Source organism: Varanus komodoensis, unplaced genomic scaffold, assembly GCF_004798865.1.
Source record: "Varanus komodoensis strain SLA01 unplaced genomic scaffold, ASM479886v1 scaffold39, whole genome shotgun sequence".
Taxonomy (NCBI): domain Eukaryota; kingdom Metazoa; phylum Chordata; class Lepidosauria; order Squamata; family Varanidae; genus Varanus; species Varanus komodoensis.
Genome location: NW_025335922.1, coordinates 4,018,444 through 4,042,863, shown reverse-complemented (window position 1 = coordinate 4,042,863; position 24,420 = coordinate 4,018,444). Strand labels below are relative to the sequence as shown.

At 42.2% G+C, this 24,420-nt stretch overlaps 1 protein-coding gene across 1 annotated transcript in view; it reads right to left on the bottom strand.

Moving 5' to 3' along the window:
* The window catches only part of LARGE1 (LARGE xylosyl- and glucuronyltransferase 1), a 386,604-nt gene that overhangs the window by 53,737 nt on the left and 308,447 nt on the right, over positions 1–24,420 (bottom strand). The window contains exons 8-9 of the mRNA XM_044441252.1: positions 15,797–15,909; positions 8,902–9,027 (exon numbers count right to left, since the gene is read on the bottom strand). Coding sequence (XP_044297187.1) covers positions 8,902–9,027; positions 15,797–15,909 — 239 coding nt within the window. The remainder of the gene's footprint in view (positions 1–8,901; positions 9,028–15,796; positions 15,910–24,420) is intronic.

Here is a 24,420-nt window from a genome sequence, read left to right as displayed (position 1 = left end):
CGCCCCTACCTGGAGTATGACTGCCGGTGACAGTGACACACGCGCTGGTGACTTCCCGCCTTGACTTCTGTAACGCACTCTATGTGGGGCTACCCTTGAAGACGGTCTGGATACTTCAATTGGTTCAAAATAGAGCTGCCAGGTTGCTGACGGGGACTGGGCGTTATGTTCACATGACTCCAGTCCTTCATCAGCTTCACTGGCTTCCCATTGAAGTCCGGGCCCAATTCAAGGTGTTGGTGATGACCTATAAAGCCCTAAACAGCTTGGGTCCTGGTTACCTGAAGGAGCCCTTACATCCATATACGCCCGCCTGCCCCTTGAGATCTGCGGGAGAGGCCCTTCTCCGGGAACCCTCCGTGAAAGAAATTAGGAGGGTAGGTATTCGGAGGAGGGCTTTCTCTGCAGTGGCACCCAACTTATGGAATGGGCTCCCCAGAGAGGTCCGCCTGGCGCTGTCGTTATTTGTTTTTTGGCGCCAGGCAAAGACCTTTTTATTTAAGCGTCATTTTAATTGTTAATATTATTTGCTTATTTTATCTGGCCAGGGCGTCTTATTTTATATTGTTATTTCTTGTATTTTAATTTATGTTGTGAGCCGCCCCGAGGCTTCGGTGAATGGGGCGGCATAGAAATGTTTTAATAAATAAATAAATAAATAAAATGGAATATCTATAGTCCAAATGCCTGCAGGCCTCAGTTACCCTACTTCTGAAGTAGTGCTATCTTCTCTGGTAGGCAAATCGACAGTTTCATAGATCTAGAAACCATACAAACAATTCTTGTTCAAACAATGCTTGAGGATTGCATTTGACCCACATATTTAACTGAACAGACACAGCTCATACGGCTTGGGCTACTTCGTGGGTGGCAGTGCACATATTCTTCAGTTATCGTGTATCCTCAGCTGTCTCAATAGATACTGGCTCAGAAACTAAAATGTTAACAGATTGCCTATTTTAAACTGAAGGGTATAGATTGTGAAAACATATGTGAAATTTAATATGAAGATAGGATGGAATGGATTCTGAAGGAATGTGAGTGGAAAGTAAAACCAGGGGTGCTTTCAGAGGAGGCTTTTATTAAACATTTGCCCCGTTTCATTCACACTATTTTATCGGGGAACGTTGGGAGTGAGAAAGGGGCTGCTTTGGGCACACTTTCTCAAGGGCTACTGGGTGGTGTCCAAAAGAATCAGAATCTGAAGGAAATGGTGGAAAGGAACAGAAGATGGCCTGGGAATTTGAGCCATCCTGAGACACTAAAATAAGAGAAGCAGAAATGCTTATCTCAAGGCCAGACTCCCCAGGTGGGCAGATAGACTTTGGAGGGGGCTTGGAGCAGGGAAGTCTCTCAGACACAACCTCTTGCCCCCATGATGCACCATCAGTAGAGGAACGCAGCCTAATTAGAGGACCAGTGTGCAGCAATGAGGCATGGTCATTTTCAAAAGGACCCTCCTGGTTTATGGAGAGCCAGGCATGCTCATAAGGAGAGTTCCTGGAGGTGAATACTAGATTGGGTTCAACAAACCACTGTGTGTATGTTCAGAGATTTTCTGGGTGTTTCTGCTTTTGGTTAATAAAGAATGCTTTGCAAGGAAAAGGTCTGTAGTTTTTGAATGTGTGAAGGAGGAACCTCAGCTCCTGACCGGGCATCTAGGTGACACCACATGCTGTCCCACTCTTTCTTGTCTGTCTGTCCTCCTTTTTACCAGAAAAAAAATTAATGAAGGAGTAGAACACAGAACAGGCACATAATGCCTTTTGACTGGCTGACCTAGGATGCATTCTGGCATGGTCTGGAAATACTCTTTTGCCCATCTCTATTTTCCATGCTGGCTCTAGGTTGTTGAGCAGCCTGAGCAGGACACCTTCATCAAGCCTGTCAATTTCCTTCTCTCTGCCTTCTGTTATTGCTCCTCATCCTTTCTTCATCACTCCTCACCACCTTCTTGCTTGACAGGCAGTGAGCCAGTGACAAAGCAGGCAGTGGCAGCTGTGGTTCCCCCTTCCCACCATCACCAGTGCCTGGGCCAAAGCAAAAGAACAAGCAGGCTGCAGTGGTGAAGAAAAGAGCCACTTTAGGGGGTTCGTGTGAGTGAGCCCTGGCTGGGGTGTTCAGCCTTGCCTAACCTCAAGCCCAGCCCAGGCCATTCTTTCTATGGCTGCATGCATGGGCAAAGCTGCAACCTTACAGGTGTGTGTGTTGCACTTTAAACTCTTTCCAGATAGCTTTGCTTTTCAGGAAAGCCAAAAGCAGGGCTAATTTGTATTTGTATTTTTCATGTTAAATGCCTTAAAGGGTAAATAGTACTTAAAGGTCACATACTACTTAATTTGAGAAAATAAGGTGGCCTTTTACAATACTGTTGCAGTTTTTTCTTAGGTTTTATCTGAGAATATGCACATATTCTTTTTGGGTTAAAATTTAAGGGTGAGTTTCTGAATGACCTAAAATGTCAACTTTTCCATAGACTGAAATAAATATACTGTATTTTCTATTGTATGTACACTGTTGTACAACACTAGTTACAGTGCATTCGTATTACAGCTGATGTCAATCTATATGACAGAGTCTACTTGTCATGTAAACCTTTATCTAATCCCCATATCCATCTCCAGAATATTATGGGATTGCCAGATGAGGCATCATCTCCCACTCTGCTGGGGGTATGGGACTGGACCTCCAGTGAGAGGTCTGGCTGATGCTGTGTATCCTTGCTCAAAGATCTCTTTCATGGAAACCTGCCCTATGACACAATCTCTTTGGAAAGGGCAAGGCTGACAGTCTGTCCCTCCCAGTCACCACCCCACTCTGCAGGAGTGTGAGGGCCCATACCGTACAGTTCTGGGATCCACACAAACTTACTACAGTGACACAAGTTGCACCAGGGGGAGGCTACAATACTGATGCTGCCTTATCATGCCACTCTCTCTGCAGGTGAAACTGCTCAAAAATGAGCATTAACCACCTCTTTCCATATCCCTAATTTCAAGGGCTTCTACTACCAGAATGTCACCAGTTTTATGGAGGTATTTTCCTGTAGCACACGTAGACATAAATAGGGCACAGATGCAAACTTCCCAGCGTGATTGAAAACCACAGTCAGCCTGCTCCATGCATGGCTAGAGTTCTTATAGAAAAACCTTCCCATTGATGCCCTTGGGAACTTATGTTTCAAGCTGTACCAGTGTGCACTGAATTTGGTTCCTATCACACTGGAGAAGATAAAAGCCTCTGCTACATTCCCAGTAAGGATCGCCAGACACTCCCCTTGCCCTATGCCTGTAATTCAGTATGATTTCAGTAAAGCAACACAAGATACTGAACTGCATGCTGTATATCTAGTAAATGTCTAGGGTGGCCCTTAGTGTGGGGAGGAGAAGCAGATGCAGATGGTCCAAGCCTTCTGTATTCTGTAAATACAGGCCTCAGTGAAGGTGGAGGAGTGTCATCTCCCAGATGGGAAAGCCTACAAGGAGTAGCCTGCCCAGTGTAGAGAGACCACTCCGTCTCCTACACCCTTTCTGAGGAAGAGAACTTGCATACAATAATGCAAGCAGAAGGGAGCCTCCTGTATATAAATCAGAGGCATGACAAGCCAAGAAGGTGGTTCAAGATGGCAGCTCATGGCCACGAATGAATATTATTTCATGACAGTTCTTTTTAGCTGCCACGATTCTTTCCCTGGGCTCCAGGGCACCAATGAAATGAGTCAGCTCAGCCTTGATTTGCAATTGGACTAGCAAGAGATACAGCAGGTGAAAACTCTTTGAGGGGAATCTGAAATGACTCTTTTAGGTTAAGGCCCTGAAATAATGCAAATATTAGCAGACAAGTTTCACAGGGCTGTTCCAGTTTGGAAAGTATGGCTGAGGAAGACAGGATGACTCATATCCAGCTAGTTCATTTTTCATAAGAAGAGCTCTGATTAGGATCACAATCCAAGCATCTGTTGGTTCAACACAGATTATGTTCAAAGTGATGGCAAAAACCAGATGATGTATCTGGGGGTGGGGGTGGGGATTTCTTTTTGTTTCAAAAACACAAATGATGAAATGAATGTCTACTGAACTATTTTTTTCACTCCAAAGAAAACCATGTCTTCTTCCATGATTTTCAATGTCCAAACTATCTATTTTGTATCCTTGACAACCAGCAAATTCTACTGCCTGACTCATTCAGTGAGGTCACAATGCATTGTAGGGGAAATCACAATTCATTAACTTGTTGTGTAGGATTCAGTTGCTGTATGGTCTTCGTCAAAGTGCCGTAACTGAAAGTTCTCAACACGGGGAAAGCCACATTTATTCCTTGAAAGGGAAAGGGTCTAATCTGAATGCATTCTCTATCCATGCATTCAAAGTCAATCTTGCTGACTTGAGTGGTGCTCAAGATTAAATAGCATCCCTTGTATCATGCAGCTCTGCTCTGTGCATCTTTAACACTAAAGGCCCCCTTGCAGGCCCCCAACACCTCACACACTGGGATCCTCTGTAAATCTTTCTGCATTGAGCATGAAGATCTGCAGAGCAGTTGCAAGTGCTTTTAACAGAACTCATTTACAAACTTCCCCATGACTGCAAACCCAGATAAGGCAAGGTTCTCATTTGTGTGGAGGTTTGTAAGTGCATGCCTTAGCACTGAAAACAGAGGCCTTGAAAGGCATCCCTGCACATCCAGGAGCATTGGGAATTGAACTTTATTGCACACCCACACCAATTTATCCTTACCATGTGCAGCCTAAATACCCCCCTGATGCTTTGTACCAGAACCCCCACCAGCCTCAGCCAATGGGCCAACTATCAAAGATTATGGGAGTTGTAGTCCAAAATATCTGAGGGGCACATCTGTCTTATAGAAATCTATGTAGCATGAATTCTAGAGCATCTCAACATCTCTTGCCCCCAAGGTGCTAGGAACTAGGAGAAAGAGTACTGGAAGTCGCTGAACACTCTCCAAAGCCACTACTATCCAGACATGAGATAAGGGCACTCCTAAAGCAGCAGCCTACTCCCCTCCTCTGGTAATGTTTAGCATATTTACTTGCATCATAATGTGCATTCCTGTGCCTCTACAAAGAATGTTGTGAAACAGAGACAGTTGTGTGTCAAAGATGTAATGATATCAACATTCTCCTCCCATGTGATTACCACTGACCTCACCACTATGTCTCTGATGGCCTTCCACAAGTTCATAAGACTGATGTATACAGCAGCAAGGCTCATGCTCATGAAGGCTCCCTATACAATTAAAAACCCTGCAAAATTAGGATTCTAAATCCCATTGGGAGACTTCATGAATAGAACTGGCTCTCTGCTGCAGATGTTTTCTTCCCAAAATAGGGAACAAATTTGGCACTGGGAATACACAGACCTTGTCCCAGCTCTTCCCCACACATCAGAGGTTGGCATCAAGAGCTGTGAGATGAATGCAGCTCCTGCTGCCACCCCCACATTTTTATATACCCCCCTCCAATGGTGCACTCTATAAAGTTCTAAAATGATGATGACATTCCCTCCCAGTGTGGCCAGTAGAGGGGAGAGTCTGGGTGACGGAACATGGTTCTCAGGCCTCCAGCAGTTGCTTACCCCTCCCCACACACCAAGGTAATTGCATGGTGGTGGTATTAGAGTGAAGATGCCAGAAATGGGCTATCATGTGGGCAAATACAATGGATAATATGATGAAGATGCAAATTCAGTGTGGGCAAATACGATGGAGAAGAATGAGGGGCAGCTTTGGTGAAAGCTTCACATTGAGGATAATGTCTTATCCTGCTTTGAGAAGAAATTGGGCAATGAGTAAAAGTCAAAGATGGGCAACTGATGTTAGAAGAAATGGGAATGGAAGCAAGTACCCTTGCCTAGAGGTCTGGGTATGGTGAGGTGGGAGAGCCTGCTTCAAAAGCTTTCTCCAGCTGCTGGCAGTAGGGCTGGTTGCTAGGGAAGGAAGCCTACTTGCTTCTTCTGGACGTTAGCAGAAACAGAAGGGAGGATTTGATGACATATGTTTATGAAGAAGATATCAATCAACCCTAAGTTGTTTTAGAATCTGCTTCTAAGGTATGGCAAAAACACAAACAAAATCTCCAGATGGGAAGATGAATTCTAATTTACTAGTTTTATTTGGATGGTTGTTCACTGAAAATTAACAGACAACCATAATTATCTTTATCTCGTCTCGCTTGTGATCTATTAAATGTTTCCTCACATGTGAGGAGACTCCATTCAAAGAGAGCACCTTGAATCAAATGCTTGGGATGAGCTTTACTGATTTGAGGAAACAAGCAAACCTGCCCAGGCAGTAAAAGAAGCAGCAGTAAGTTATGGGGAAAGGCACACATCCATCACAGTTATTCTCCGTTTAATACATATGGGGTGCATTCCCCTTCGTAAATCTTTCCAGCTACAGTGCAGCTGTGACCCTGAGTGCTACAGGCCCACAGTCCACTAATGCACCCTGCTGACAGAAGTCCATCCTTCCAACTGGGGACATCAGGCAAGAACAGACTTCTCACCTGTGGTACATACAAAGGTGCGAAGTAGCCATTTATAGGGACTTCTTATGTCTGAAGGATAACATTGAGTCCGTGTAATGACAAGTCCTTCAATCCCAGCAATTTGGGGATTAGATGGAATTAAATTGGCACCTTTTCTGTTTGATAGGATGAATTTGGTGCTATTTGATTTGAGAAATACTAAGGCCTGGTCCAGCATAGCTTGGAATTTAAAATCTCCTTTTGTGTTACCTTCTTCTCACACCATCCTTCTTAATACTCTAACACCAACATGTACCATTCATCTTTTTCTCTTCCAGCCCTTGGAGGTTTCTGCTACATTATTCTTCACTCCAGTTTTATTCAGTATGAAATACAGAATGTGCCAAATACGCTGTATTGTACAATTCATTTTAAATGTCATTGGAACTACCTAATTTCAGGTTTTTATTTTAATTTTAAAATCTATCTCGTATCAAATATATCAGCCACATTTCTCCCCCTAGGGACTATATATACAGTGATGATGCCTGTTTTATTCAACAGGTGAATTTTTAAAAAATGTTGTGAGTATGCTCAGAGATTCATGGCTTAAGCATCAACAATTAAAATGGTCAAAATGAATTATGGCTTAAGAATTAATAGTTTTGCACTGTATCCTTCTGTCTCAGAAATGGATTATAAGTTAACATGAATTCTATCAACACAGAACTCTGGCACACACTTCAAAGTTAAGAATTACCTTTTCTAACCATTCCCTGTATTGAAACTAGGATGGAGGAGCTGTAGCTATGCCCTTTGCTGGTGGCAAAAGCCAGGAGAACTGGACTCTGACTCCCTCCCTACTCACTACCAAAAGAATAAAAGGAGGAGGACACTCTTTCAGCATTTACTTTACACGTAGAAGCACCTATGGGTTAGCCTGTGTACAGGAGCATCCTGTACAGGAGTGTGTGTGTGTGTTGGGGGAAGATGATTGTAGGTTTGTTCACGGAATTTTAATTATTTTATTTGTTATAGTTCTATCCCATCCTTTTCCTTCTGGCAAGGAACTCAAGCAGCTAACATGGTTCTCCAAGGTTAGGCTGAAAGTTAGCAACCGGCCAGTGAGCTTTATGGCCAAGCCTGGATAATAGCCCGGATCTCCCCAGTCCCAGTCCAGCACTCCCACCACCACGCCACACACTGTTCAACGATGGTTTGCATTATACAGCATTTCTTTTCGATATGTGGAAAGACCTGTTTCATGCACCATCCTTCTGCTGGCTGGGGGAAATGCCTGCACACAGGTCTGAGATCTAGCTAGCACTAAAGCACAAAGCAACATTAATGATTTCTGCTAAATATATAACGGGCTAGGCAGCATGTGGCCCACATGCTGCATGCAGCCCTCTCTGCCCTTGTTCTTCCAAAATAAAAAAAGTGGAAATGATGTCTATAGCAGGTATTGAGAGCCCAATGCCCATCTTTAGCTTGTTTGCAAGTTAACTTTGTCCCTCTGAGCCCTACACAGCTGCTACAGAATGCTAAGAAGCTTCTATTTACCTGACAAAGAAGCTAAATTTAACCACTGTGATGCTCTATTGTGGTTTTCCTCCAAATGTCAATGGTAAACTGGAGATTTCTGGTAGGGGTTTTTTTTTTTTTTTGTGGGGGGGGGCACCCTGTGGACTGCAGCTCATGTTGGAGTTCTGGGGACTGAATATGGCACCCACACCTGCAGCGTTTGCCCTCCTGGCTCTGTTGCCATGCCCATTAGGGTTACATGCAATAGGTGTGATCCATCCACCTGGATAGGCTGAAGGTGGTAACAGGATCAAGAGAGGCTCTGTCATTGCAGCCACTGTTAAGCAAGTAGGGCTGTAATGCTATGCATACTTATCTGGGAGGAAGCTCCACTGAACACAGGGGGCCTTGCTTCAGAATGAAACTTGCATAGAAATGTGTGTTAAAATGTAAAAAGCCATAAAAGTTTTAAATATAAACTATTAATGCTGCATAGCGTTTGGATGCCGTTAGTTGCATTTTTCTCTGCAAATTAAGTTAGAGTGTGATTTGCAATAATTAAAATGGGCATTTTGTTTTCTGATGTTTGTGCAGGAAACATCCCTGGTGCTTTATGTCACAGACATGTGGAGCAGAGAAAATATAGTTTCGGCACTGTAGCATCTGTCTTCATTATATTGGTTTCGAGGATCCATTATCTATATTTGCATGTGTCTGCAAATGTACAAAAAAGGATTCCATTCTTTGTGTTCCCTTCGTAGTGAATTAAAATAAGCACAGTACACAGGGTTACTTGATACTGCTTCAAAGAGACATCCCTGTAATTTGCTTCCTTCTCCCTAAGTACACATAGGGTTAACTTGCTACTAGGAAGCAGGTTAGGTCAACCTTACCTTAAGATCAGACACATCCCGATAGCACTGTTCAGAGCGGGTGTGGTCTGACAGTTGCACATTCCAAAAACAGGGAAGCTGGTACACAAGAAAGGGGTTCTGTTTGATGACGGCATTGAAGATATCCTGGCAGACAAGAGAGGAGAGGATTGTCACTTTGTAGAAATCCATCGCAACTTCTGGACTGTCTGTAGTCCTTCATTGATAACAACAGAAACCAAGTAGAAGAGCAGGACGTCACATGTTTTATCAGAACTGCAAAGCTAGGTTCAGAGTCAGACTTTGGATAAAAGTATTGTCACCTGACAGCTGACTTGTGGGTTAGAAACGAAGCTTTGTTATTGATTCAAAGAGCTCACATTTGACAGTCGGGTTTCCAAGAGAAGCTGAGAATATAAAATAAAGTAGAATATGCTCCCCCGTCATATTTTCTCTGAACATATGTCTAGCTACAAGCATGATACCCTTTATCTATTTTATACTTTTTGATACTGCACTGTCATTGCAAACATTTCCAGGGTGGTGTAGAAATGATTATGAAAATGCAGCAGTACAACATTTTAAATAACAAGAGGCATAAAAATCCTAAATCAGTATCAAAGCAATAATAATCAGGCTGAAATAAATTTAGACTGAAGATGAATATGCAATTTTCTGTAAGCTGCCCAGAGAGCCTATGGCTAATTGGGCGGCATATAAATCAATCAAATAAAATAAATTTTATCTTTTCAAGAGCTTCAAGGTAACATCTAACCAACTAGTGAAGTTTTAATTTGGTACCCAAAGAGTATATATTCAGTCCTAGCCACATATATTTTCAAAGTCAGGGAGCCACTGCAAAGCTGCCCCTTTTGTAGCTGTAAAATGCACGTCTCTCAGTGATGGCAAATGGAGGAATGTCCCTTTGGAGGTATTAATTCACAGGCAGGATGGTATGGAAGGATATAGTACAGTGATTGGATCCTGGGCCATTCAGAACTTTAAAGGTGATCCTCAGCACATTGAATAGGTATAGGCAATTAAAAGGATATGATTTGCAAACATTTTACATTTTCTCACAAATGCATTCAACCGTTTCATGCATGCCATGCAAAGCAGAAGAAATCAGTCCTGAACTAGAAAAAATGTTCATCAGAGAGAATGATGGAAAGGAAGACATGTCCAAGGTAGAGAGATGCTGTTTAAAGAGCAAAATATAGGCACGGATTTAGAAATGTATGAATCTAAGCTTCTAAATCCAATTCACGGTGCTACTTTTAACCTGTAAAATCCTGCGTGGCTCGGGACCGCAATACTTGATGGAGTACCTCTCCCAAGTGCAACCTACATGGATGCTACAATCACGAACTGGTGGCAGCAAGGAGAAGGGTTTTCCAGTGGTGGTTGCCCACTTTTGGAACAGGATCTTGGCAACAACTTTAATATCCTTTTGGTCCCAGGTTAAAGCTGTCCTCTACCACAGGTACGCCATTATTTTACTAGAGCTTTGCTAGCTACACAAACTGGACTTAACTTGTATACGCTATTTTGCAAATTTTTATACTGTTTTAAATTTTGGTATGGTAATATTTTAATGATTTTTCAATCTGGTTGTATTCTGTATTGTATGTTATGCATTGCTGTAAACTGCCCAGAGAGCCTTGGCTATTGAGCAGTATAGAAACAAATAAATAAGCAAGCAAGCAAGCAGCATATTTTCATAGAATCCCTGGATAGTATCCTATGCTGCTATGCTTCCAGGAAGGATGCTGCCCCAGTTTGACCCACTGCCACAAGACAAAACTAAAACACTCATTTTCAGGACCAGACAGGTCAGCAGAGATCCCTTCTGTTAGAGCCACTAAACTGTTCTGTTCGAGATATAAGAGTTCTAGCTTATTTCCAAGGGCCAGCTTTAGGATTCTAGTCCATTCCATCACACAGGCAGATACTTAATTTGGCTTAAAGAGCTGTTGTTGATGAAGTTGCAGGAAATGACAGGAATGGAATTCTGGTGGCTGTTAGCAGAGCTGGAAAAATAAGTAAAAGTGCCAAACTCTTGTTTATAGAGTGTCCAATCTTAAGAAAAAGCACAAGTTTCACTCATGTATCATGCAGGATATTGTGCTAACTAGTCCTGTTTGGGACTGTTCTTCAACCTAGAGCTGTCCCTGGAATTCCAGGTGATGGCTGTGGCGAGGAGTGCTTTCCTTCAGCTTTTGCTGACTTATCAACTGCGCCCCTATCTGGATGAGCAGTGCCTGGCAATGGTAACCCATGCAGTGGTAACTTCCCGACTGGACTATTGTAACATGCTCTACGTGGACATGCACTTGAAGATGGCCTGAATACTTCAACTGGTTCAGAATAGAGCTGCCAGGTTGTTAACAGGGACCAGCAGGTATGAACACATAACTCCAGCCCTTTACCACCTACAATGGCTACCAATTGAAGTCTGGGTCCAATTCAAGGTGTTGGTGATGACCTATAAAGTCCAAAATGGCTTAGGACCTGGTTACCTGAAGGAGTGTCTCCTTCCGTATGTGCCTGCCTGCTCCTTAAGATCTGGGGCAGAGGTCCTTTTCTGGGAGTCCTCTTTGATGGAGATTAGGAGGCTGGTTACCTGGAGAAGGGCCTTCTTTGTGGTGACACTCCAGTTATAGAATAAGCTTGCCAGAGAGGTTTGCCTGGTGCCATCACTTTATTCTTTTTGGTGCCAGGCTAAAACCTTTTTATTGTCCCAATATTTAAAGGTTTGATTGTCATTTTAATATGGGTTTTATCGCTAATTAGGATGCTGTGTTTTATTTTGCTCTATTATGTCTACTGTCAAGCCATCCCAAGATGTCAGTAGTGGATGGTATAAATAAGACTTAAATAAACAATATTTATTTATTTATTTATTTATTTGGAGAACTTATATGCCACCTCATTTGCATAAGCCTTGGGGCGGCTTCCAAACCATAAATAAATACAATTGATACAATTATATAAAATTAGAGAAATCCTGGCAAAAAATTGTTAAAATCAATAAATAAAGTCAACAATTAAAATGATGTTTAAATAAAAAGGTCTTGGCCTGGCGCCAAAAAAAACAAATAACGACGGCGCCAGGCAGACCTCTCTGGGGAGCCCATTCCATAGATTGGGTGCCACCGCAGAGAAAGCCCTCCTCTGGGTACTCACCCTCCTAATATCTTTCATGGAGGGTTCCCGGAGAAGGGCCTCTGCCACTGATCTCAAGGAGCGGGAGGGCATATATGGATGTAAGCGCTCCTTTAGGTAACCAGGTCCCAAGCTGTTAAGGGCTTTATAGGTGATACCCAGCACCTTGAATTGGGCCCGGACTTCAATGGGGAGCCAGTGAAGCTGACAGAGAACTGGACTCATGTGAGCACAACACCCAGTCCCCGTCAGCAACCTGGCAGCTCTATTTTGCACCATCTGAAGTATCCGGACCGTCTTCAAGGGCATCCCCACATAGAGCGGGTTACAGAAGTCTAGTAACCAATGCGTGTGTCACTGTTGCCAGGCAATCGTTCTCCAGGTAGGGACGCAGCTGATGGATCAGCCGCAGCAGAAGGAAAGCGCTCCTTGCCACCGCTGTTACTTGAGCTTCCAAAGATAGCTGTGGGTCAAGGAGCACTCCCAAGCTGCAGACCCTGTCCTTAAGAGGAAGTGCAATCCCATCCAGGACAAGGTCGAGGTCCCCACCCCGAAGACCGACCTACCAACAGGAGCTCCATCTTGTCTGGATTGAGCTTCAGTTTGTTGGCCTTCATTCAGCCCATTACCTCGGCCAGGCACTGGTTCAGTACAGTTCAAATATCAATCATCAAAAAGGAAAGCTAGAAGACAGATTCTCTTGTCTTGAAGTCCTGGCTTTAACATAACCTCTTTTGATCAAATAAGGCCAAAGGAAGGCTGTGCTCCTGACACCACAGACATTCTGGAGAAGTCTTAGTGGTCCTCTGGAGGACATGATTTTGGAATTGCAGCCAGACTTGGCAGGAGTTTTAAAATGGACTTTGATGGGTTTTGAATCAGAACATTAATCGCTCCACATCCCTGCATCCCTTCTGAGAAATGGGGGTAATGAGTCTTCTCTAACTCCCAGCTCTGCTATGAGGATAATACCCTTAATGTCTGCGAGGTGCTCCGATTGAATGGCAGGGACGGAGGAGAGGGAGTGACTGCAATAGCTGGAGTCAGATGAAATCATAATGGCTGTTTGTTGAACTAAAAATGGCAAAACCAGTAGAGAAGGAAATAGCATTTCCAGGCAATCTGGAAGCCTGAAGCCTTATGTTTCAAAGGAAGAAAACTAAATGTGTCACTGAAAAGGAGAAGTGTACACAAAGAAAAGAGAAAAAAGCAACATGTGCAGCAGTAGCGAAATGTGAATATGTTCATTGAAAGTTGCATGGATAAATCATCAACATTATCTCAAAATGCTTAAAACTTAGTAAGTCCTATTTTAATTCTTTAGCTGAATGTTATATATTTTTAAAATACTTTTTAAGAAGCTTGCTGTTTGTTATTGCTATTATTTATTTTTTATACCACTCAAAAGCTCTCTAGCTGATTTACAACAGTTCATTAAAAACAATATAATATCAGAAAATGTTCTCTAAATATGAATATAAAAACAAAAGCACCTAAAGCAACATATGATGAAGAGTAAACATATGATGAAGATGAAGTGCAAAACACCCGCTCAATGCATAATCCCCTCAAGTCTTTGAACATCCATATATATCTTTAGATGTCTTGGGCCATCTTAATTTGGCTCTAAAAGAGATGACAAGGTTGGTACCAGGGAGCTCATTCCATAGATGGAGGCCACCTGTGAAAAGACTCTCCCCCAGTTGTTGCCTTTTGAGTCTCCTTGCACTAGGCATTCAGAAAAGACTCTGGATGTTGACCATAGGTTCTGGGTAGATTGAGTTTGGAAGAGGTGCTCTGCCAATTTTTGTGGTTCCAAGACCTATAAAACCTACAGGACCTATAAAATTAACACCTGTAACACTTTGGATTTGAACTGGGCTCAGATGTATATAAGCAGCAAAGCAAGTGGACCAGAACTGGTCTTATATGTTCAGACCTATGGATCCCAGTTAATAATCTGGCCACAACATTTTGTATAAGCTACAGCTTCTGAACAGTCTTCAAGGGAATCCCCTTTTAGAGTGCACTGTAGTAATCTAAATTAGAGATTAACAGAGTGTGCGTTACTGAAATCAGGCCATCCCAGTTCAGACAGAGGTATAGCTGGGCCACCAATCAAAGCTGGTAAAAAGTACTCTATGGCACTGAGGCCACCTTTGCCTCAAGTGACAAAGGTGGATCAAAGAAACTCCCTTAAGCTAGAAGACTTCTCCTTCAAGGCAAGTGGAACCCCATCCACAACAGGCTGAATGCCCTCCATTCAGTCAGAGGAACCACCCACTGACAGCATCTCAGTCTTGCCTGGATTGAGCTTCAGTTTATTAGCTGTCATCCCATTCATTACTGTAGCTAGGCAGATCCACAACCTCAACTGATGAAGATAAAAAGGAGAAACAGAGCTGTGTCTCACTGGCATACTAATAACAACACACTCCCACTCCTGGGTGACCCAGTCGGAAGTTCCATATGGATGTTAAATAGTATGGGAGACCTCTGAGGAATTCCATCCTGGAAAATCCAGGGTGTTGAATAATATTCCCCAAGCACCACCTTCTGAGTTGGTCTTCCAGGTAGGAGTAGAAACACTATAACACAATATTTCCCCACTCCAAATTCAAAGAGTTGCCCTAGAAGGATACCACAGTTGATAGTACTGAAAGGCACTGAGAGATCCAGAAGTTTCAACAGGGTCATACTCCCCAGTCCCTTTCCTGGCACAGTCATCATATAGGCCACCAAAGCCTTTACCATGGCAAAACCCAGCATGAACCTCAATTGAAATGGATCCAGCTAATCCGTTGCATCTATGGGCACCTGGAGTGAAAAAGTTCTTGAACCTTTCAGGGGAAATTGCCATTGTATGGCAGCTTCTGAATTTTCTGTCCCCTTGTTTGTTTCTTCCTTTTCCTCTTGTTCCTGTAGCAACACAGCTGCTCACATTCCCCCAGAGTAGAAGCATTCCAAGTGGTGGGAGGGCCACCCCCAGAATGCATCTCGCAGCAACACCATAAAAAGACACAGAGTTGTTTGGGGTCATGGCAGAGGATGAGGGAGGTGTGAAATCACAGCTGCTACTAGGCATGCCTTCTGCCACATGCAGCTTTCCTTCCTCGAAGATATGTGGGCACTGGGCTCGGTATTATCCATCGTATTACTCATAATGCATGGAATGTTTTGCGTGACGGAGTGCATCAGGCCCTTTGCTGCTCACTGCTTTGTCAGGAAGCTTTCCATGAAGACTGGATTTTAATATGGAAATCTCTCTCTGGATTTTTAAAAATTGTAGACCTGCTGTCATTTGACTGTGATCTGTTTTTCTTAAATATACCTATAAGCTGTTTTAAGAAACGAGGTGAATAACGGATAACATGGCATACTAATATGTAGATATTTAATCAATGAACCAAAGAAGCCAGACATGTAAAGTTGTCATTTTGAGAATATTCACTGAATATCACCTGAGCCTAACAAAGCATGTTGGGCTTAAAATTCATTTCTAGTATTTTAATAAATTAATTAGTCATTAAAGAATGTGGTTCATGTATTTAGTGTTAATCTGCTTATCCCAGGTAAGCTGATGCACCATTCCCATGCATGCATTCTCCAGCATGCTTTCAGGGGAAACCCTACGGCAAAGAAACAGCACTGGCTGGGAAAGTTTGTGTTGTGTCAAAGTTCTCTGTCTCTCCCTCCACCCCTTACCCTCAACAGCAATCTTTATGCTATTATCTTGGAGCTACACACTTACCTGGTCAGCCAATGAGGTGGAGAGCATGCTCATTAGCTCTCTTTCAGCCGTGAGCCTCCACATCTGCTCCCATTTCATCTTGCGCAATTTATCCAAAAGTAGCAGGATAACCCCTGGAAGCAACAAGGAAGGCAAAGAAAAGGCAAGCTGTAGTGAAAATGGGCCAGCAAAGACCATCATGCTTTAGCACTGAACCAGCAGGATTAAAACATGATCTTTCTTTAGAAATTCTGAGCTGGCAGAGGTATACTGGGAACTGTAGGCCTTTTTTCATCTAAACAGGCATAGGATTCTGCTTTTCAGCTATTCTGAAAAAACCTAAAAGACGAGATTTATTCCTTAATACAGAATTAGGACTCTTTGGGCTAAATTATCCATGTTCTCAAGCAAATGGTTCCGCATTGCACAAGTCTATATTTTCTTCCAAACTGGCAGGTATGTCTGAGTGTGGATGGATGTATGAGTGAAAGTGGGCCAGGCAGAGACAGAAGAAGAGGTAGTTTAACACTTTCACCACTACCTGCAGTGGGGTCCCAATGAAATCCTCTATGCAGCAGCTCCAATTTATCTCACGAAAGAAGCTACTGCTAAGCTTCTGCCTCCCATCATCTCTTTTGGCAGAGCCTTTGAGAGAGAGATATGTTTCTCCATCATGAGGTGTCCATGGAGCCAAGTGAAAAAGACCAGACTAGTGACATCTCTTATGATACAGTGTAGTACTGATAAAATGTTCACAGAAATTAGCATGTCAAATAGGCTGCATTCTATTCATTACAGACTGTTCACCCAACTCCATTGGCTGTTCTGTCCACAGCTCCAAAGCAAAACTTCAGGAAAAAATCAGCGGGTGAAGGTGATGCAGTACAAGAGCTGTATCTGTTTTCCGCAAAACCTTTAATATAACTTCTCACAGGATTTACAAAGAAACACCAGTAGATACCGATAAGAACCTCATTTTGGGGAATGATAACTGCCTGTAAGTTGCTAAACAAAATGTTTTGATGAATGGCACACTATCATGTAGATGGAACCATTTCCTACGAGGGACAAGTAATAGGCCCTCTCTCACTTTACAACCTCATTAGTTCAACTAAACAGAGAGAAGAAATAGAATGTGAATAATTTTAGCTAAATGGAGATGTTCAACAGTAACATATAAAAGTCAAGAGCATTACAAGAGCTGCAGAGAAGTATGTGCTGTATGTGAAACACCAACAATGGAGAAAAAACAAATTGAGAAACTAAAGGGGTATCACACACACAAAAGAACAAGTACTGAGAAGAAAGGGTTCCAATAGGATTCAAAAACAGTCTTCAGAGGAACCTAATATCACCTTTATTACATGACCCTTTGAAAGATCATTGGACAATGGAATAACAAAGTTGCAAGAAACATGCATTTTATGGTGGCTTATACAATTTATTGGCCCATCTGTCCTGTTAAATATAGTAGAGATTTTTTGCCCCAGGAGATAAAATCCCCAATTAAAACAAAGGTTATAATTTAAACATGGTAATAATACTTTAAAATAATAATTGAGAACTGGAACCTATTGCCAACAGGCAAACTTGTGCAGTACGTATGTTGCCTATTGTTGAAGTATACGTGAATGGCATTTTTCACATTGATCCATCTGGTTTTAAAGCATTCCAGAATAATTCCATTATTTGTTCCTGTATATCATTTGTGGGTGGGGAGGTTATCTCACATAATGTATGTTATGATATAATTATACCCAACAGGCACAACTGATCTTTTTTTTAATTCCCTGAAACATTTCCAAGCAAGATCAGCTTTAATCCTTGCTGGAGTATCTGTGAGAAGGCAGGAGAGAAGAGGGGTATTTGTGTTCAAGAACATCACTGAAGAATGATTGACTTAGAGTGAAGGTCACTGCAAAGGGAAATCTGCCCATCACAGATACAGATTAGGTAAAATAGCGACTCTGTTTCCTGTTGTCAATTACCTCCAGATGGCAAGAAATTTGGTTATAAGAATACAGAGTATAGGAAGAAATGCAATTAACCTTTTGTTTATACTCTTAGATGTGCAAAACAGGTGTTATGTTTACATTTGAAAAATGGGAACAAATATCCAAAATGCTTCTTTAATATAGCTGGGTGGGGTAGCATTTGCCGCACTTTCATTCTATTTTCCCATTCTTCCTCCAGGCCAGCAGATTATGGTGTCACAACTAAAGAGATTAAGGGGTTATCAACAGAAGCAGCTGAGAGGCAAAGACTGGAAGGGGACCAAAAACAAAGGCTTGAAAATGCAAAACAATAAATTTTATGACCCAAGCCCATCTCAAACAAGTTCAGATATTTCTTCGCACAACAAATGGGATTTCATTTATAATAGTTCAGAAATAAACTGTTTCCACTCTTAATTTGAAGGTTTTAACACAATCAGACCACCCAGGGTTTGCACATGAAAAATGTGTGCTGCTATAGAAAGCAAACAACTGAATTTATAGCAGTCTGCAATGCTGACTTCTAAACAGGGCACATTGTTCTCATTATTTTTAGTGAAGTTAAGGAATGCATACTGTGGGAGCAAGTGAATTCTACCTCACTAGAAGTATTATTCGGTGTATGTAATATTCACAGAATCGACACCAACAATTGTTTGCGTTTGTGCTAGGAGTCGACTAGAATCCATGGCTCCACTTGCATTGTATCTTCAAATGGCCCTCCAATTTCAGAAGATCTGTATTCAGCTCTGTGTGTGTGTGTGTGTGTGTGTGTAAGCTGCCTCACAAAAGCCTTCCTCAGAGCCTTGCTAAGTGTGATCCAGCCTAGATTCAAGATGACAAGTAGCAGCATGCAGGGGAGAATGGGATGTGTCCTCATCTGTCGTGCTGGTGGAGAAAGACCTGGGGAGGAGGCAGGGAGGAGAGAAATCAAAGGCTTTTCCCCCCTTGGACACCTGGCTGCAGCTGCAGATCCTTTCATCTTCCCGTGACAGTATGGCAATATCTTGTCCCTTATTCTGACACACAGAAGGAGAAGAAAGGTTTCCCAGCAAAGATGCACACAGGGTAAAGACAGGGATATGACTGGGCCATGTGAATTAGCAAGGTCACAGGTAGATACTTATCTGACAAATAAATGGTAAGGTTATGTAGGCAGGCTGGTGATATGTAATTCATGTTCAAGCAGAACAAATGTGGTTTGCAGATTTTGAAATCTCTCTCTCTCCCTCTCTCTTTAAAATCTTCTGCTTTTTGGATTTACTCTCCTGGCCTATCTTAGGAACTCCATTAGGGTTAAGGGGATTTATTTCATTAATAAGAACTGGAACTCTGTGTTGAATCCTCTGCACTTGCAGTCTTGATTGGTGTATCGAATGCACCATGTCTCCTTTATTTAAACAGCTTGAAGGTGATGGCTACCGACACCACTGTTTAAAAAAATTCCATCTTGCAGGCTACATCTTTGATTTGGAATAACCAAAATAAAAGTTGCACTGCCACTTCGCCAGGGACTGCTGATTTACGGTGATGCCAAATTAGTAAGTTGCACTATGCCAATACCTCTGGAAGTAGAGTCATCAATGTATCTGTGCAAACCTATGCCTGTCTGAGACATTTATGAGCCTAAAAGCAAAGTGGCTTATAATAAGATACCCCTGCCCTTTCTCCAGCATCCTTCTGCAAGGCTTGCTACTTCAGAATTGCCATCCGTGGTGAACTCATGTAAGCTAAAATGTAGGCTTGAGCGGTATGCAGACTATTTCTGAAGACGTGAGTTTCTACTGTTCAGTACTAGTGCACACTGTGAATTTCACCTGTCATAAATTCACCAGGAAGCCTCAGGCAATCCTCCCTCTCAGCATCAGTCCCACATGTGGGACAGAGTGAGAGAGAGGCTGTTGCAGCCATTACTAGATCATGTTAGGGCACAGCCATGTGCTTTCCACCAGCATCTGGGGGTGTGGGATGAAAAGGCTGGACCCTGCTCCATGCCCCTTGCAGCTGGCATGGAAAGAATCACGCTGGTTCTCCCTGTCTGAGGTTGCAACTGGGTTTTGGAGGAGGTGAAAGGGATGTGGCAGGGGGAGGGAGGGGACGTATACCAGTTCCCCTCTGGGTCCCAACCTCCTTTCCCACCTCATCCCTGGCACTAAATCTGGATGGCAGAAAGGGGTTGTCTAGATTAAAAAACCTGGTGTAAGATGTGGCAGTAGCGGGGATCATGCTGCCACACCTTGTTCCGGGTATAGGATGCACATAAGCCTCTGAGTTTAGAGGCTACATTGAAGTCACAGGCCATAGGATTACACCTTTAGTGATGCCACCAGAACACAAAATTAGCTATTTAGGAAGCTCAACATTACTAGGTTCAGCGTTCTCAGATGTTTATGCAATCCTGACTTCAACCAAGACATCGTTTAATATTTTCTTAATTCAAATCAAGTTCAGCTATGGGTTAATTTACATTTACTGGGCTTGCACAGTCTGCATGATTAAGTAGCCAAACCACAGATGGCGGCAGGAATTCTTCCGGGGAGCGTGCGCGCGCGCACACACACACACACACACACACGCAGAGGTATGTAACCAGCATCAGATAAAAACTGCCATTTCTGGCAGACGTGGTGATGAAATGGTAGCAAGGCCTTTTAGGTTGGAAAGACATGACTTTTGAGAAATTTGTACAGCAGGTTTTTCCTTCTTGTTTCTCAACAGGTAGATCAGCTATCCACTAGTTGGTAGACTAGATATCCTGACTATGTGTTTTTACTTTTATTTATTTGTTCAATTTATATCCTGCTTTGTTTCCCTTCAAGGAACCAAAGGCAGCTTACATGATTCTCCTCTTCTCAAGCTTATACCCAAAACAACAACCCTGTGAAGTAGGTTGGGTAGAGTCTGTGACTGGCCCAAAGTTACTCAGTTGGCTCCATAGCAGAGCAGGGGTTAGAACCCAGATTTCCTGAGTCCCAGTCCTGCTCTTTTAACCACTATACACACTGGCTCTCTCTTTATTTCCTTGGCACACCAGTCAAAGTTACACCCCCAATGCCCATCCTCCCAGATAATAAATAACTGGATCACCAAATCAAATTGTGCTGCAGAGTTGACTCCCTGCTGCTCCCAGCAGAACACCTATGAGGCTGGGCTATTTTGAAGGTCTGGCGTAGGCCATGAGCTCTTGGCCCCAGTCCCACCTCTACATTTAGGTATGATAAAGATGGCTTTAGCTGCATTGGCAGAGCAATGCTTTAAATGCTTAGAAACTGGAGAGATGGGGCTGGTAGATCACATATGGAGCTATGAAGTAAGATCTGTGTTACAATGGTCATGGTTACCTCTCTTTGCAGCTAGCTTTTGATTTTTGGTAGGCACAGCACTGCCAAATCTTAGCTGCAGTAAAATTCAGGATTTCTGAATCATTTTCTATGGAGCTGAAATAATTTCTTCAGCAGGGAACAACCCCCCCCCAAAAAAAAAAAAAAAAAAAAGAGAGAGAGAGAGCTTTAAAATGTACTGGAAAGCTGCATGGACAAATGACAAAGCTCAAATTTCAATAAACTACAAGCAAAAGTTACCTGAAGGAGCGCTTACGTCCATATATGCCCAGCCGCCCCTTGAGATCAGCGGGAGAGGCCCTTCTCCGGGAACCCTCCGGGAAGGAAATTAGGAGGGTGGCTACTCGGAGGAGGGCTTTCTCTGAGGTGGCGCCCAACTTATGGAACACGCTCCCCAGAGAGGTCCGCCTGGCGCCGTCGTTATTTGCTTTTCGGCGCCAGGCGAAAACCTTTTTATTTAAGCGGTATTTTAACTGTTAGTATTAACTGATTTTATCTGGCCAGGCCGGCTTATTTTATATTGTATTTTTTGGATTTTTAATGTTTATATTAATTTATTGTTGTAAGCCGCCCCGAGGCTTCGGCGAATGGGGCGGCATAAAAATGTTTTAATAAATAAATAAAATAAATAAAAGTTCAACAAATTCCAGGAGCTGTTAAAACAGACACACACATACAATAGCAACACAACCCTCCTTGTAAAATAGAATTCTCTCTCCTGTCTTGGGGAGCACATACACATGTTTACATCACAAAGTCATCACTGCTTTGACTTACAGAGCGACTTTTTTTGGTTAGGGTATTAAGTATGTTGTTTATCCCAGTTACTTAATTCAGAGGTGTTTTGTTTGCTTAAACGTAGTCTTTGAAAATGTTCTGAAAAAGCTATAGAAGCTCCTTTATCATACTTAGGAGAAAATGATGCCCTGCCATAAATGCAGCTAGAATGATTCCACCTTCATTTATCTATTTCTCAAAATGTAGAATGTCAGCTTACTGAACTTGCTTTCTAACAAGGTGGGTTGCCAGATCATCTGAGCAGTAGTTTTTAAACATTTCTCTCCCACTGCTTCTTCTATGTCTCTTTGCCAGATAATGTTATATGTCATGTAATGAACCAAATATGTTGTTTCTCACTTTAAAACAGCTACCCACTGCATGTTGTTGTTCTACATATATCTCCTTTTCTCCTCACCCTCAAAAACCCTTCCACACACACTTGATTTGGTAGAGCAGATGTGTTCCAGTCAATGAACCAAGCCATAACCGAACAAGAAAAGCTCTTTCTCTTTGGGACTCATTAACTTTCTCCTAGTTGGATGATTCAGAGAGATCCATCACAGGCCTGGACTGCGTTAAGAGGCAACCAGGAAACCCTCTAAAAAGGCTTCTCTAGGTGCCAATGGTTTGAAACACTGGGACTTGGACATACAACAAACTGCCCATCTGCTTTACTGCAGGCTATAACTCAACTGAGGATGGACAAACCTGTCAATTCTAGTTTATCACTGTTTCTCATTTTTCTAATCTTAATTTTGTTTCATCTTAAACTCTGAAGTTTCTACCAGACTTAGTTTTGGTTCAACATGAACATTTAAAAAAATGCATGAGCATTTATGCATAAATGCATGCATAATAACCATTATTATAAACATCTTTCTTCATGTAAGTTTCTTTGCCAAATACACACATTCTATACAAGTGCTTTTTAATATAATACATTTTGTGATATCATATCCCCCAATATATGCGTTTTGTTCACATTTTGATTGGGGAACATCACTGAAAAAGCTAGAGAAATGCAAATATCAAAGGATTACTGAGTTTTAGTTTGTGGTGATTCAAAGTGCAAAAATAGGTAGGGCTTATGTTAAAATGTGGTCTGACTAAATTTCTCCCCAGTCTCAAATCTCACCCATATAACCTGAGCCTACACTTCATCCTAGCAGTACATGAATCATTTGGGAGATATATTGAACATTTTCTAGGAAAAAGGAAGCTAACAAAAAAATTGTAAACCAGCAGATTGCTCTCTTCATTCCTGACACATTTCAAAATTTACTTTCTTTCAAGGGATCAAACCTTTCATCTCAGGGTGGTACAAAGCAGCAGATTTGCTTTTCTTAACAGACTCAGGATCAGTACAGAAGTTTGATAAAATCCTTATTTAATAGTACTTAGTGGGAAAACCGTTCCCTGGAATGAATAAAAGAAAAAACTCTCAAAGAATTTCCGCTGCCTGAACTGCTTCAAGAATAGTTAACATTATAGCTGCAGAGTACTAAGCAAAATGGTTTACAACAGTTAACATACCCATTTATATATTTTGATATAAATCGAAAATAAAATAAATTTCCCCATTCTTACTACTCTTAGTTGAAGTATCCAGAAGAGGGGTGCAGAACCTTTGACTTGTGGGCCAAAAAGGGCTTCTTGAATTTGGCTGTGGCCCAAATATATCAACTAGGCTTGAGAAAAAAAGCTCTAAATTGGAGCCATAGAAGGCTTTTAGGAAGTCACAGTGGTACTTGGGAGGTTAACCTGGAAAGCTCCAGAGAGGGGAGAGTTAACCTTTCCATCTCTTTGTCTGGGACACCCCTTGCAGCCTTGGCCAATGAGAGAATTTTCTTAAGGTTGGTTGCTGTACGCAGATGGGTGTATGTGATTTACTGGGTGATGTGTGAGAATGATGCGTATGAGTAGTTAATGTGTGTGTGCAGATGTTCACATATGAGAAAGAGAACAAAAGAGGAAGTGTGTGCATTTGTGAGTGTGTTTGCATGTGTGGTGGGGAGGCAGGGAGCAACTCCCCCATGAGAAAATGTTACACTGTATGTAGCTTTTTGGTTTAGAAAACAGCCCAGTAAGAGGAGACATGATAGGATTATCCAATTATGCATGGAACACTCCACAAAGTGATTAGCTGGAAGATAGTTTCATAATATTGGGACCTAGGAGCTTCCAATAAAATTTAGGACAGTTCATTTTGCTATTTAGCATAGAGTTTAACTACCATGAGATTTGTCAACAACCACTCAGGTAGACAGTTTTAAAAGAGGACTATCCAAATTCATGGAGAATAACACCATGAAAGGCTCTAACTGATGATGAGTTTATGCTACATTCAGGCTCAGAGTCATATGTAAAAGCATGAAGCCTTTAACCTGCTACCTTACTGAGGCATCTGCTTCTGGATTCTTTGCCAGATTAAGACTGACTGACTCCTTTATACCTTTTGTTGTTCTTTCTCTGCCTTTCCATATGTTCCATCACACAACACTAGGTGGCACTGTGGAATAATACTCCTTCA